The 15,681-nt window shown below is 36.4% G+C and overlaps 1 protein-coding gene across 2 annotated transcripts; it reads left to right on the top strand.

The window, feature by feature from the left end:
* Positions 1-11: 11 nt before the first annotated feature.
* On the top strand, positions 12-14,539 carry LOC144647481 (transmembrane protein 120B-like). Of its 2 annotated transcripts, XR_013569597.1 has the most exons (13): positions 12-103; positions 2,641-2,762; positions 3,139-3,258; positions 4,439-4,492; positions 5,606-5,701; positions 7,956-8,045; positions 8,201-8,266; positions 9,226-9,287; positions 10,485-10,577; positions 11,660-11,724; positions 12,010-12,078; positions 12,995-13,725; positions 13,906-14,539. XR_013569597.1 is itself a non-coding variant. In XM_078507285.1 (12 exons), the coding sequence occupies exons 1-12, from the start codon at positions 20-22 to the stop codon at positions 13,112-13,114; spliced, it is 1,041 nt and encodes a 346-aa protein (XP_078363411.1). In that variant the 5' UTR covers positions 12-19; the 3' UTR covers positions 13,115-14,539. The 2 variants fall into 2 exon arrangements, 1 of the variants encoding a protein (XP_078363411.1); XM_078507285.1 differs by having other exon boundaries at positions 12,995-14,539.
* The last annotated feature ends 1,142 nt before the right edge of the window (positions 14,540-15,681 follow it).

Genomic DNA, 15,681 nt, shown 5'->3' with positions numbered 1-15,681 from the left:
CTTTTCACGTCTCGCCAATATGGCGGCCATTGCCGAGATTTCAAGTCTTCAAGAATGGGAAGAAGAATGGAATGCCTTAGAACAGGAGACCCAGAAGTTCAAGGTTTTAAGATTTTTATGTCGTTGTTTAACAGTAGTTATGATCAGTGGCTAAAAAAGACCTCATTTGACATTGTGGTGAACGCGGTGTCCATTTAGCGGTACCCGCGCGGACAAGATAAGTTCCTGCATGCATAAACAATTTTTTTTTTAATTGAAAAATTGCTTCGTCTTGTTTCAGATAACGTAATTAAGAACGGTTTTAACTGTGAGTTATTTTAAATTTGCTACAAAGATTTGACGCCGCGTGTTAACGCAAAGGGGCATCCTAAATAATTTATGAAACCATGCATTGTAAAAATATAAACCTGCTTCACCAAATACAATGTATTAAAACTGACCATTTGACCGTCGATTTATATACGCTTTTTACTTTTCCTTTTCATTATAGACGACGCTTTTAGATAAGTCAGTGAATATATTTTTTGGTATTGAACATCATTTTATCTTTGCAATTCAAGTCTGGAGATCGGGATGAATTTGACCTTTTGTCCAGGAATGAAAAGCAGAGATAAGTCTTGCCTACAATTCACCTTTTCATGGATTGGCAGTGATTATAAGCTTACTTTCGTTGTGAGAAGCGTACTTTCTTTATGAGAAAAGCTAACTTATAAAAATTATGGTCATTCATGGTATCACACAAAGGTTCCAGGTGTGTAATTTCCACACACAACCAAAAAGAGTGGTTATTCTTCTCATCTGATTTTTGTTACCTTTAAGGTCGCGGGGGACACCTTAGGCTCATCATTATGCATTTATTTAAAGCGTATGCACGAAGTGCAACGACGGACATCGTCAACTTTACGAGATATTCATGACTGGATAAAAATATGGGTGCGTGCGCGTGATTTTTTTTTAAAAAAAAATCCTTTTTCTTTGATATTTTAACCAATTTAAAACAACACTTGGCGTTATACGTTTATATAGATTGTAGGAAGTCTATGAGCTGATTTTTATTCAAATTTGAATGTTTCTGCAACTCAGAGTAATCACAATAATATTCGGCATAAACAATCGTGTCCTTCATAAAAAACGCATTGTTCTCACCATAAAAGCGTGGAATATAATTACCATAATTACATCTCTCCTTTGGAAACTGATCGTGTTTTGGTCGGGACACCTTCGGAAATCTCAAAGTTTGGACTTTTCCGACAATTTTGTGGCAGAGAATACAGCGCGGATACAGACCTTCATGACTTGCCACTGCAGATAGGTAAACTATGGATATTGTAGAGTGTCATAACAGAGGCGGAATTTTAAATGAGCGCTTTTAGAAAGAGGTAGAAGGCATTAAATAAAAATTTGCACATTTAAACCGCCATAACTTGCTGGCAAATTTTAAATTAAAAAATCCGCTTCTGTTATGACACTCTAGAGATATTGACTGATCATTTTTTGACAAGCTCACAGTGTGCTGTCTCGTATTCGTTCCGCAAACTCTGCCACAAAATGATGTTCTTCCCAATTTGGCACAAACGTGGCTATTACATCGCCGCTAAGTACAATCTACCACACAAAAGAAGACATACATAATCTTTTATCATTTCTTTATGTCTCTGTAAAATTTGAGCTTAATCGCACCCATAACAGCCGAGAAATAAGCGTTTTAAAAGATACAGGTCAAGCAAAATTTCGCTTCATGGATTTATTCATGCTGTAGGTATCCCCTGCGACCTTAAAACAATGTAACTCATTATTTAACTGTAGGTAGTAGAAATTTGACTGGTGATTTATAGAAGAGCAGAACTTAGAATTTGGCATCTTTTCTCCCTTAGGCTCCCCTCTCCTCTTTAAAAAACTTGTTGGAACATGGTGACTGCAAAAAATGTTAGTAAGAGAAATTTGTAAATTCCAAAATACCAAACCAGCCAATGCTCCTAAAAGTACATTCCCTTTACTTGGAAAATGTAATTAAATGTATTACATTACTATCCATGACCTTTTGATAACAAATATTAAATTTATAGAGACCTTATTTTCACTCATACATGTAGCTAGTAGTATTCTAGGTGGGTGTTCAATACAGCTCTTTATACCATGCCATAGAAAATACAGCCAATCAGAATACAGGAAAGCCGTTGTATATTCGACGGTATTCAACCCAACCTTCCCATCGTGCGCTGCGATCTTATTCTCGATGAAATTTAGTGAGCGTATTTTCTATGGCATGGTATAAAATAGTTACACAACACTTTCTCGTGGTATACTATGGAATATCCCACTTGTCACTTGTATTTTCTTCGTATACACACTCGCCTAAAGGCTCGTGTGTATACCGAGAAAATACAAGTGACTCGTGGGATATTCCATAGTATGCCACTCGAAAGCGTTGCATAACTAGTATATACACAACTCAATAGAGATTCCAATTATTGGAATCTTAAGAGCTTGTATGTTTTTTACTCATGATCAGGTCTTCTCTGGCCATTTTTAATATGTTACTGACCGTCCTGTTGTCTTTAAAACAAAGGTTTGCATTTGGCTGGCACCTTAATTTTATTATTCAATTTTTCAGTCATTCACTTTTCTTCATGATTTTAGCAAACCAAGTTGCAAGACTATCAGCAGAAAATGGACGAGTTTCATTCAAGTCAAAAATCCTGTGTCTCTGCAGTAAACCAGCAGAAAAGAAAACTCAGGGATTTCCAGGAGTCACTGCGACGGTATGTTAAACGTCTCATATTTATGATGCTGTACTTTTTACAGGGAGGCATGGTGGTCTATGTAGTGTGTTGGACTCCGGATCAGGAGGTCCGAGTTTGAGCCCTGGCCTGGGTCATTGTGTTGTGTTCTTGGGCAAGACACTTTACTCTCACAGTGCCTCTCTCCACCCACGTGTATAAATGGGTACCGGCAACTTGAATGCTGCGGGGTAACCCTGCAATGGACTAGCATCCCATCCAGGGGGGAGTAGCTACTAAAACCGGGATAAGCTCCAGCCTGACGGACCACAGAGTCTACCTTTTACCTACTTTTTACAGTTCTCTTCTTTCCTCTCAAATAATGTTACTTAAATTGATGTCACTTTTTCACGCATAGATTTCAGAATGGACCATTAACTGATGAACAGAAAGATAAGACTCATAAACTTCAGTTGAAGATCTCTGAACTGGAAAGAAAAATAAAGGATTTTGAAACGAGTTTTCCTTCAAGAGCAGGGTAAGCTTTTATTCACCCAGAATGTGGCTTGTGTTTATTTTCCTCAATTTATTTTTGAATTTTCAAGAGTGGTGTATGATTGCTGTGATTGAATGTGCAGAACCCCAAAAATATATACACCCACTCCAAGGAGGATCACTGAAAATTTTAAGGGGGAGGGGTGTCTCAAAAGCCAACATTTTTAAAGGAAAGTATGAACCAAAACTGGAATTTATCAATAGGGGTGTGGGAGAACCCTGCATGGGAGGGGTGGATATTTGCTGGAACAACACAATTGTGTTTGCTGATCTCTGATTGATCTTAAGAACTCAGGTATTAAAGCTTTGGAATTGCTAACAGCGATTCAATGGGCTCTGGATAGTTTTTTAATAAAATAGGAATGTAGGTATTGGTGATAGTAATTAAATTTCTGCAATTCTGCACCTTAGAGAAGAGCTCTAACCAATCAGAACAAACATGTTTTTGATTTGTTTTTCAAATATGACATATTATCAGGAGTACAGAACAGAAAAGCTACTGTAACAGTAAGAACCCGCGAGTAAGAACCTAACATTTAAAAACCTGTTAGGCTAAAATTTACATATTAGATCCCCTTTTACATGAACCTATTAAGCCTAAAATTTGGAAACAGGCTCTTATTTTCTAAAATTGATTAAGAATGTTTACTTTCAGGATAAGTTTGGACAAGGCATTACTGTACATGTATATAATGTTATGTTATGAATGATCAGTGCTTCATTTTTACATAAACATGTATGTGGTGTGCAAATTTTATACAAGGAATAGGGCGAATACCACTAAAAGTTCTATTAGCAACAATGTGAATTTTTCTTCAGAAAATAAGAACCTATTAACAACCTTAGTTTGTGTTAACTACCATTTATGTTAGAACCTGTTTAGGCTAACCTGGAAAAATTAAGTTCTTACTCACGTGTTTTTACTGTATTGGAAACTAATCCTTACTAGGCTTATGTGCATTTGCATGTTTTTGCTTCAAGTCATGATTTCTTTATTGTGTTATTTGTTTCTGCTATGATTGGCCAGGTGTATTTACTTTGGATTTGGTTTTATGACAATCATTAGAAAGCCACTTTATTGAAGGCTGTGACCAATCAGAATTAACAACAAAGTAATATTCTTTGAAAAAGTAAATAGCCTTTCCTTCATTTTGTCTTTACAGGTTATTTCTCAAGTTGTGCTTAGGGAATATTAATGTCTCACTGTATAATTCAAAGTAAGTGATTCTGTAGAATTCTATTGTGACTTATGGCATTGAAAGTAACATGATTGATCAGTATGAATTAATATACACAACATGACTCTCACTTTCTTTCTACTGTATTTTCTTGATTAAACGCCGGGTACCTAAACACCGGGTCTCCAACTGAAGGTGAAGTTGAAAGTAGTCCCCTCAGCTACTTATGTGAGGTACCGGTATAATAAGCTGGAGGTATATTAGCAAGACAGATGTTTGCCAAAAATAATGAATAAAAACCATTGGTTAATGCAAACCGGTCTCGAATAAACTGCAGGAGTCAAATAAATGCCGGGTCCACCAGGCTAAGTTTGAAATAAATGCCGGGGCATTTAATCGAAAAAATACAGTATCTCTTTAAACCTGTTTGTCATTATTCACAACCACAGACCAAAGTTTTGTTCTTCCCCCTCCCCTCCCCTATTTAATATTGAGCTACTAGCAGTATTGAGCTACATGTACTAGCAACATTACTCATACAAGATTACATTATACCAAGTCAGTGCCTACTAAGAGACTTGTGTGGCTTGCTGTATATACTGTACATGTATTTGTCTAGAGTACCATATTTATTCGATTAAGCGCCCAACCTTGAATAAGCGCCCACCTCAAATAAGCGCCCACCCCGAAGGTAGAAAAAGTTAATAAGCACCCAGCCTTGAATAAGCGCCCACCCACCTCCCCCAAGAAACTTAAGTCCACAAGAGGAGTATCAATGAGATTGAAATAGACTTAGTATTACCAACAGACTTCCCCGAAGACCGAGTTTTGTTAGTATTTTACAGAAAGCTTCAGTGAATAGTTAAAATTCTGCTTTAGTTCGTAATCAAGGTTGTTATTATTTGTTGTTTTGTTGCAAAATTAAGTTGCTACGTGCTGAGAATGGTTGAAAATTATATTTATAAGCGCCCAGCCTTGAATAAGCGCCCACTCCCTAACTCCAAAAATTTAATAAGCGCCCAGGGCGCTTAATCGAATAAATATGGTAATCTAAAAATTATAATTTATTATTAAAATAATAGTAAAACATTTGTTTTGGGTTTGATATTAATCTCTTGTAAATCATTAGTGACAGTTGTAATTAATTTTCAGGATGGAATATAAAAATGATTATGAGAAGTTTAAGTTCAAGATGCAAGTGCTTAGCATGGTTTTTACCATCTTAAACTTGTACATCTTCAACTACAGGTAAACAGCTAGCCTGTGATCTCCAAGCAATACTTTTTTTATTATAACAGTTTTATTATTATATGAATAATATTTATTTAGTGCATTTGATAAGGGAAAATGTTTCAAATCTGGTGGGGTGCCTGTGATCTCATGGATGTCCTGTGAATTCTAGCAAAATGCTTCAAGGATATTTTGTTCTGGACATGGTTCATTTGTCTTCCATAATTTTTTGGTTTCATTTTTCAGTTGACTCTTTAGTGCAGCACTTTACTCTAAGACTGGTTTCAGTAGTGTGAATAGACTACGGGTTCTCCGCTGGATGGGTTTTTACAATCTAGCTTAAGGTGGCTCGAACCTATTTATTTACGTGATGGTTGCATTTTTGAATTCGCGCTTTTTGGCAGGAAGGATTTCACCGATTTCTTCGAATTTTTGCGTCCTGAATGAAAAATGTTCGAATTTACAGAATATGGCATTCGTTTTTCAGTCAGAATAAAATCTTTTGAGATTTGAACATATTTTCAAAACCTAGTTTTTACCAAAAATGTCCATAATTTTAAAACCCGACGACAGATTCCTCCCAAACTTTAGCAAATATGCCTCAGAGCTCTCTAGTTTTGTATCAGGGAGTTTCATGACAATCTTGACCATGCAACTCGCTGCACAAAATGCTTGTCAAATTTTATCTAAAAATGCTTGGCCAATGCATTATGTCAACTGATGCACAAACAGCGGGACAGTGCAGCCTGACTATCTGTCATCTGCAAGGATTATGATCCCCAAAACCTTATCAAAAAGAAAGCGAGGAATCAGAAACCTACAGCAAACATAAGCAGCGCAACAAGAAGCACAATTTTATGACCCATGCAAGGTAAAATAAAATATTTTACATTTATCTTACCTATCACGTATTTGTTCGTTTATTTTCGGAAAAAATCTCAGCATGGCAAAAAAGAACGTCTACGAAAACCCCTTACCAGTTTTCATCACAGTGGGTTCCCATTCTGAGGAGAAATAAAGCCGCCAAGTTCAGTACCTCCAACTATCCGCTTTTCGACTGCATCGAGAAGCCTCAGTAATATATTCAAGATAGCTGACTTTGTTTTCGAATTCCTCACGGGCAGTTAGCCACTTGAGTATAGCAAGTGTTCAAATATAAAAATTGGTTTTCTTATTAATAATGATGTTTTAATGTTTCACAAGACTTGTTATCTCCAAGTGGCAAACTGGCCGTAAGGAATGCGAAAACAAAGTCAGTCATCTTGAATATATTATCAGGCACAGGGTTTTCATTGCAGTCGAAAAGCGGATGGTGGGAAGTACTCAACTTGGCGGTTTTATTTCTCCTCAGAATGGTAACCTACTGTGACGAGAACTGGTAAGGGTTTTTCTTAAATGTTCATTTTTGCTATCCTAAGATTTTTTTCGAAAATAAGTGAACGAATACGTGATAGGTGAGATGAATATAAAATATTTAATTTTACCTTGCACAAGTCATAAAATTGTCCGTCTTGTTGCGCTGTCAGTATTTGCTGTAGGTTTCTGATTACTCACTTTCATTTTGATAAGGTTTTGGGTAGCATAATACCTTCAGATGACCGATAGTTTGGCTACACTGTTCCGCTATTTGTGCGTCAGTTGACATGAATGCATAAGCGAAGCATTTTTAAATACAATTTGACAAGCATTTTGTGCAGCGAGTTGCATGGTCAGGATTGTCATGAAACTTCCTGATACAAAACTAGAGAGCTCTGAGGCTTATTTGCTAAAGTTTGGGAGAAATCTGTCATCGGGTTTTAAAATTATGGACATTTTTGGTAAAAACTAGATTTTGAAAATATGTTCAAATCTCAAAAGACTTTATTCCGACTGAAAAACGAATGCCATATTCTGTAAATTCGAACACTTTTCATTCAGGACGCAAAAATTCGAAGAAATCGGTGAAATCTTTTCTGCCAAAAAGCGCGATTCAAAAATGCAACCATCACGTAAATAAATAGGATCAGGCCACCTTAACCCTTTAACTCCTTAAAGTGACCAACATTAAATTTTTCCCCACAGTATCAATATTTCAATGAGAGAAAAGGTTATGAGAATTAATAAAATGATCACCAAAGTGAAATTGCTTGATCTTTTAACAAATTCTCCCAACTAATACCATAAGAAATTGTATAGAGATCAGTCAGGAGAATTTGTATGTAGTTATTAAGGCCTAAAGGGTTATAAAAGAGTGAGGTTGGATAATGATGGCTAAAGTTATTTTTGTTTCCAGGATAGCCGATGCCCTGTTTCATGCCATGTTATTGTGGTACTACAGTACGCTAACCCTTCAGGAACATATTTTGATTGCCAATGGCTCACGGTATGAATCAGATCATTTTGCACATGTATTATGTTCTTTATACACTAGTGTCAGGTTGCCGTTTTGGGAACTTTCTTTAGTTAGAAAAAATAGAAGCCAAAAAAAAAATGTTTTAAGTATTTTACCAAATTATTTTAATTTATTTTTTAACATAGGATTAAGGGCTGGTGGGTGACTCATCACTATCTGTCCATCCTTTTATCAGGATTGCTTCTAATTTGGTAAGTTTTCTCTCTTTCTGAATTTCTTTCATACTTCCCAAATAATTCTTAAATCCTGAATTATGACAATTATATTATGCTCGAAAGAGTTGATTGTCAAATGAATAAATACCATCTAGTATGGCACAATGTTTTTAAGTCATCGCCAATAGATGCACTTTGAGAAGGTTCCTATGCAAGTGGGTGGTGGTTCCAGGTGAACTACGAGCCTTGAGCAATGGCACACAGGTATCCATGGCAACCCTGAGAGTGGCAACCACCACCAGGCACCATCACACTGAAAAGTTCAGTGGAGATGCTTACCAACTGCTATACTTACCATATCCACCTGAGGGAGGGAGGGCAAGGGAGCAAACTGCAGAAACCCTGTATGTCACTTTGCCACTCATTGTTCCAAATCACTGCTGACTAGCATTGGCTTGATTTTTGCTTAGCCAAAATAACATTTAGCCACATTCAAACTAATGTGGCTAGTTTTAAACCAAGACAGTGGAATTCTAATTCCTGGAACCCTTCATTTCTTTAGCCTGCCAATAACTCAAAAGTCTTTGCCTTGGATTTGCTTTACCAAGTTGAATACTGCAATTTCTCTAGCTAAATGTTGTTTCTCTTGGAGGTTTGAGGTTTTTTTAATCTCAAAATTTGAAAAACAAATCAACAGTCAGTTACAAGGTAGCTGGGATGGACAGATCTTAACATGAACGATTAGGAACTACAGGTTGTCATTTGACTCATGGTTGAGCAGTTCAAGTTTGAACCTGGACACAGGTTGTGTTGTGAACTCACAATACCAGTGTCTGCATGCATTAGTGTATTAAGTTGGGACTGATTTTTTTTAGGGAAATTTACTTGAAGGGGGATAACCTGCTATGGACTATACTCTTAGTCACTTTATGCTGCTGAAACTTTGTCTTATTTTTTGAACAGTCCTGCCTAACGGTATTTTTATTTCTTTTCAGGCCAGAAGGAAGAGTGTATCAGATATTTAGAGGACAGTTCTTTTATTTTTCTCTATATCTAAGTAAGTACTTAATGTAGCTGAGGGGGTCCTCAGTGTGTAAAGAAAATAATTTTCCAGGTTGCCTTCAGACAAGTTGGAAGCACGTGCTAGCCTGAAGGCATTTCTTAATAGCCTCCTTCAGCTACCAACAAAAAAGTCCAAACACCTTACATGCCCATCGAACAACTGATGGATATAATTCACTAGCCCCAGGTTACTTTCTTTGCATGCTGGTAATAAACAGAAACCTGAGACGAGTGACACCAATAGGACTGTCAGGGTGTCAAACCTTGACCCTGTTTAAAGCAGGAACTGTTTATTTATTTGCTTACCAGAAGACAACTAATTTGAGTCTATGATGGGATATGCATGGAATGCTTAACTATTTATTGTTTTAACTCACCACTAAATTTTCTCAGATTCTGATTGGTTTACAACGATCATGTGATGCGATAGTGTTCATCCGCAGGGGGCACTATGAGCCCTAATAGTTCACAACTAAATTTTCTCCGACTCTGATTGGTTTAAATTGATCACATGATGCGATAGTGTTCATCTGCAGAGGGCACTATCAGCCCAAAATGCCTGTTTGAGAAAAAATGCCCGGATAGATAGTGCCCGCCCATGAATTTTTTTGCAAACAAGCAGGCCTGCAGACAAAGAAACCCAACCAAATTCACTGCATTAAGTGGGTTTCCACTTATCATGGATCTCTTTCTTTTTGTCTATATTAATCAATCAATCAATCAATCAATCAATCAATCAATCAATCAATCAATCAATCAAATGATTGATTGATGAATAAATATTCATCAATCAATATAATAAATATTCATCCACGTAATGTCTAATGAGCTGAAAGCTCATTCAAAATATGTATGTGCTAATAAAAAAAATAGTAAAAATATGATAGCTCTATCTAAATATATATAAAATATTACAAAGCCTAAAAAAATGCCTCAAAAAAACACAAAAACTGAAACTTGTAAAAATAAAACAAATACAAAAAGTGACTATTATGATAAAAACCACAGGTACATACTTTGTACCATTTTAGAAAATTGGAGATTGCCACTGAAGCCTCAAGCCTCTGTATCTTGTGCCTGCAGCTGCAAATTGAAAAGCTTTGACTGTAGTTAAATACAGATTGTTCATCATTCCACAATATAAAGGCCATCACTGACAGGAACATACTTTGTACCATTTTGTTGTATTCAGGTTTTGTTCATCTGCTACAGTTTAGATACCAGACTGGAGCTCTTTATCGTTTGAGAGCACTTGGTATCAGTACTAGCATGGATGTCACTCGAGGTCAGTACTATGTTGTTAATGCATTAATGTGTTAGTAGTTCATCTGCTGTGGGTCTTGCAAACTGACCAATCAGTTTTAAAGAACCAGACTTACAACATCATCAACCAACAACAACCTACCGGTAGTTTCACTTGACACTGAAAATGACTTCCACTCATGTTAAAGGGGCTATGTCACGGTATTTTAGGTAATTCAGTCTGTTTATTTTCATTAATTAAGAGCTCTAAACTTCAAATTGGCAGAGCAAAAGTCTTTTATTGGCTAAATCACAGCTACATAACAAACAAGGATGATTTTTTGGCATTGTACGTGACACTTTCATACAAATTGAGATTATCTCGAAAAAGGTTTTCCCCAAGTTTTCCCCAAACGCAATCTGTTTTAATCTTCTCTAAATTTGCCCATCGATGCCCCTTTTTGGCCTTTCTGTGTTTCTTTTGAGTTTTTCTACAGTTTTTAAAGCCGTTATTGTGATATTTCAGTTAATTCTATGACCAGTTGGTCAGTGCCAAAATTGCTTAAAAGTGCGTGACAGAGCCCCTTTAATGTTGTCAAAATTAATGGCTGAAATCATAAACAACAGTTCTTTTGAGAACTTCCTCAACTGGACAATCACGCTATACAAACCTTAATAGATACTCCTGGGCTCAAACTTTTTACTGATATTAAAATGTATTGATCAGTTAAGTCAGCCCATAAAGTAATTACTGTTTACCAAAGTTGGAAATTTGGAATATCTATGCCAAGGCGTATCCAAACTTTGTAAAAAATGGAGATTAACAGTGAGGCCTCAAGCCTCTGTATCCAGTACCTATAGCTGAATGTGCTTGCATGCATTTACTGATCAATGTACTCGTAACTTGTTAAACTTTTTTGACTGCATTTTAATAATGAATCAGATTTCAATAATGAAATTGTGAACATTGAATTTATATTAGTGACTTGGTTTAAAAAAAATTACCTAACACAAAATTGAAAAATGCTTTCCTTGCAATAATTTCTATAATTGAATACTTGTAATGTATAAGTAAGGTTTTGGTTGTCACAAAATGTCAGTCAGTTAATATGTAATTGCTTGCAGAGGGTTTTCACTCATGGATGTGGAGAGGACTAGGGTTTATCATTCCATTTCTCATTGTGGGATATGTAAGTATTCTAAGTACATTGTATAACACGTAGCTTATTTAATGTTGTCAGAGCTTGCACCATCACGGCAGCTGACATGCAAGTAATTTGCAGTCTGCCTTTTGCCTTAATTCCAATTGCAATACCTATACCACTAAGTATATCTTTGGGGTACCCCAAGAGGACGTTTTGAAGTGGAGCATAATTTGCTTTCTAGGGAGGGAAGTTTGTTTTGTTTGTTTTTTGCATCACATGTGGAGAACTACCCAGCAGCTATTGAGTTTGCTATGTTTATTTCTTCCACAGCTGTTCCAGTTGTACAATGCTTACACATTATACCGACTGTCCCTCCACCCTGAATGCATTGAGTGGCAGGTAATTAATTTTACATTGTGGCTGAATAAGGATAATATGATGTTACATTATTAAAAGCCAAAAGATTTGTTGTGTTCAGGATAATCCTTTTTAATCTTCTCCAGTACTAACCATCCTTGTTATAGTTTTGTAAAGTTTTCTTATATTTGTACCATATTGATTTGTTTTCTTTTTGGAATATTTATTTTTATGAATCATTCTGCATTTGATGAGAATAATTAAACTGCCATAAATTACTGTAAAATTATATGGAAAATCTTTAAAATTGTGGATACTTTCCATAAAGCCAAATATTTTTTGAAATTTTGGACGGAAATCAAAATAATCAAAAGGTCTGTTTTGGTTTTGGTCCGACTGGAATATTCCACTTTGACCTGTCAAACTTGTCAAACTGAAATTTACCATTCTATTTTGACAAACTGTTCAGTTGTCTTACTTTAATTCAGTAGCTTCTCACAGATGCGGGGAACTGGGGAAAGGAATGCAAAATGGAAAGGACCATTCCACCCGGTTGGCCCAAATTAAGCATTAAATGTTGCACCATTTTGCAATGGTCAGTTCCTGCTGGTCCGACTGGTCGCACTTTGAAAATGGAAAGTACCCAGTGTCTTTAATCATCAGAGTGTATTTTTACAATGAGAGTTACACAAAATCATAACTTGCAGTACAACTGCAGTGTACATGCACGCTTGATGTGGAAGGTGTACATATGTAGACTGAACATTTATGTGGGATGTATAAAAAAATTGGGCAAATAATTAGCCATTGAGATTGCTGGACATTGCTTAAGTTGTTGAAGAAGTGGCACCTGCAATGATTTTTTTTATAAATAATATTATGGCTTTATTGCAGGATATCGAGCTTAATACTTTGCATTTCTCGCTCTAATTTGTATTTCGATTTGCTTAATCTGCAGGTGCTGGCTCTGAGTGTTGTGTTTTTTACACTGTTTGCTGGGAACATGACTACACTGTTGTTGGTCTTGAGGCAGAAAGTTAGCAAGACAGTGGCAGTTCCACAAATGCCTTGTGGTTAGGCAACTTTTCTAATTTCTGAACTGAGAGAGGTGGAACAAGTTTATGATCCTGTTCAAAATTTCTGGGCTCAGTTGTTCATAGGGTAGATAACACTTTCTATTAATCACTATCCAGTAGATAAGTGTGGCTAAAACAAACTATACTATCAGTTGGGTAGTGCGCTATCTGGTGGATAGCATTATCCATCCTTTGAACAACCGGGGACTGGAAATATTTTAAATCACATTCAGCTGTTCCTTAGCCTCCCACGCAGTCGTTCTTAGGGGAGATCGTGTTTCAAAAGAACGACTGCGTGGGAGGCTAGCTGTTCCTTGAAGTGAATGAAACATCTGAATTGCTTGAAAAACAGAGTGTTTACTATTTTATACTTGATTGCTGTAAAGCCAACATATTTGTATGAAGCAGATGTATCTCAACTTTCATGGGTTCATGTGAATCAGTGTTTGATTGTCATTTTGAGTTTGTAGGGGTATATAGACTTCGTTGTTAAACGTAGGCAGGAATATTTGCCATCTGCAGCATGACACAACTATAGCCTCTTTTTAAGTGGTCTGTTGTGATTATTTTGTGGTACCATTTTTTTTTCTTGAAGAGGTTTGAGTCTACCGAAGTAAAATATCTTGGAAAATTTGAAAGGGCTATATCACTGATTTAAGTATTATTTATTGTCAGATTCTTCTCATTGATCAAGAAAACATTCTGATTCTAGACAGTATAGAAGACCAAATTGGTGGATTTGAATTATTATCATGTAATTTGTAACTTGACAAAGAAACTTATGTCATGACAGTGTATACCTGCCAACTCTCATGCCTGTGGTGTTGAAAACTTTGATCTTGTGCCAGGTCATGCAAAGGGTGAATTTCTCATGCTAGCTGAAAAAATAAAATATTAAAGCCATAGCAGTGACATTTTCTAAAGATATATTAACTCCAAACAATGCAAGAAAGAAAAAGTACATGTAAATGATGGTACTTTCTGCAAAATCCCCAATTTTAGAACGGAAAAAGTACTCAGGATGATGTTAATTATAATAAAAATATTTAGATAGGGCTTATCCAGGCCTGCTCTAGGCGCTTTATTGACAAAGAAAATTTGACAGTTGTGTTTGAAAAAATCCATTCTGGGATAATTTTGGGATCTGGAAATTTAGGTTCTAAGCAGGGTGTGCTCAGAAATCTTTCGAAATGTCCTTTGAAATCTTTGAACGTCTTTGGATATCGACGGGCCATGCTTGAAAATCCTGGCATTCCCAGGATGCCTTTGACTTGAGAGAAGTTGGCAGATATATCAATGTCTCAGATCTATTCTGCTTTTAATGCTTTCAAATTCCCAAAAGATCTGAAGTCATCTGAAATAGAGATTAGGTAACAGGTAAAGTCCAGTCATACATTATGTTATAAAACTAAATAATTATTATAAGGGGAGGGAGGGAGGGAGGGGGTGTTATGTAAATTACTTGATGGCCCTGACAATAAAAAACATTTATTATGTCGAATCTGAGTAACCCTGTATAGATACCAAGCAAAATATTTTAACCGTGCCTTCCCAATTCTACTTAATATTTATATTTTGAGAATTTGCAAATTAAACCTATCGAGTCTAGTACAAGGTATTCTCTATAAGATGATTACGTTTATAAAGATAGCAAGCAATTCCTTGTCATTGATTTGTAACTCTACATTTGTGTCAATCATTCTGAAGGAGAAATAAAGCAGAAATAAAGGAGAATTTTATAATTGTCATTTTTTGTTTTGCCCAGCCTATATCAGTTTTATTTGTGATGGATTGCATTCATCTTGAAACTGAGAATCGTACTAAAACAATTCAGTTTTAAATTCCCTTATCACATGGTCGATTTTGCTTGGCTAGATTTTAAATTATCCTTGTTAACATCTAGCCATTCAAATCATGTGTCCCCAGAACCACCATTTACTCATGAAATTTAGGGAATGCGAGCAAACAGGGACAGGCAGCTCTAGGTACAAAATAATGCAGTGACAGATCTAGGGCAGTGACTGTCTTTTCCCTTCCTTTTTTTTTTTTTTTTCTCCCCATAGAGGGCGGGTGGAAACAGAGAGAGAACTTGACACGAAAAAAAAGAAGAAAAAATTTTTTCTTCCGCTCCCTCCGCCACCTCCCCCCCCCCCCCCCCCCCCCCCCCTCTTTTTTTTTCCCCCCTCTCCTTCCCTCCCTTTTGAGCAAGATAGGGCTGCACCTTCACCCTTCCCCAGGCTCCCCTTGTAGGTTCTATTACCATGTGTGTTTGCCACTGGACATAGTGATGTTTACCGGTAACTCATAAATGGTTTAGAATGATCTTTGACATTGTAAAGTTATTGTAAAGTTGTGAAGCACCTTAACCCAGAAAAAGATCTGAGGGTTCGGTAAGGGTCCCTTGCCATGCTGTTGCTAGTGCTCTCTCTAGCTACTAACTGACCTATAATAGACCACCAGCAAGTATTGTTATAAATCTATACCTGCTATAATATGAATACCATCCATTGTCAAGCCAATGGATAACAAGGAAAATATGATAATAATGTATGCAATGATCAGTCAACAG

Source organism: Oculina patagonica, chromosome 3 (assembly GCF_052425735.1).
Source record: "Oculina patagonica isolate OP01 chromosome 3, crgOcupat, whole genome shotgun sequence".
Taxonomy (NCBI): Eukaryota; Metazoa; Cnidaria; class Anthozoa; order Scleractinia; family Oculinidae; genus Oculina; species Oculina patagonica.
Note: the sequence above shows the minus strand (reverse complement) of the source record. Positions and strands in the feature narration are given on the sequence as shown.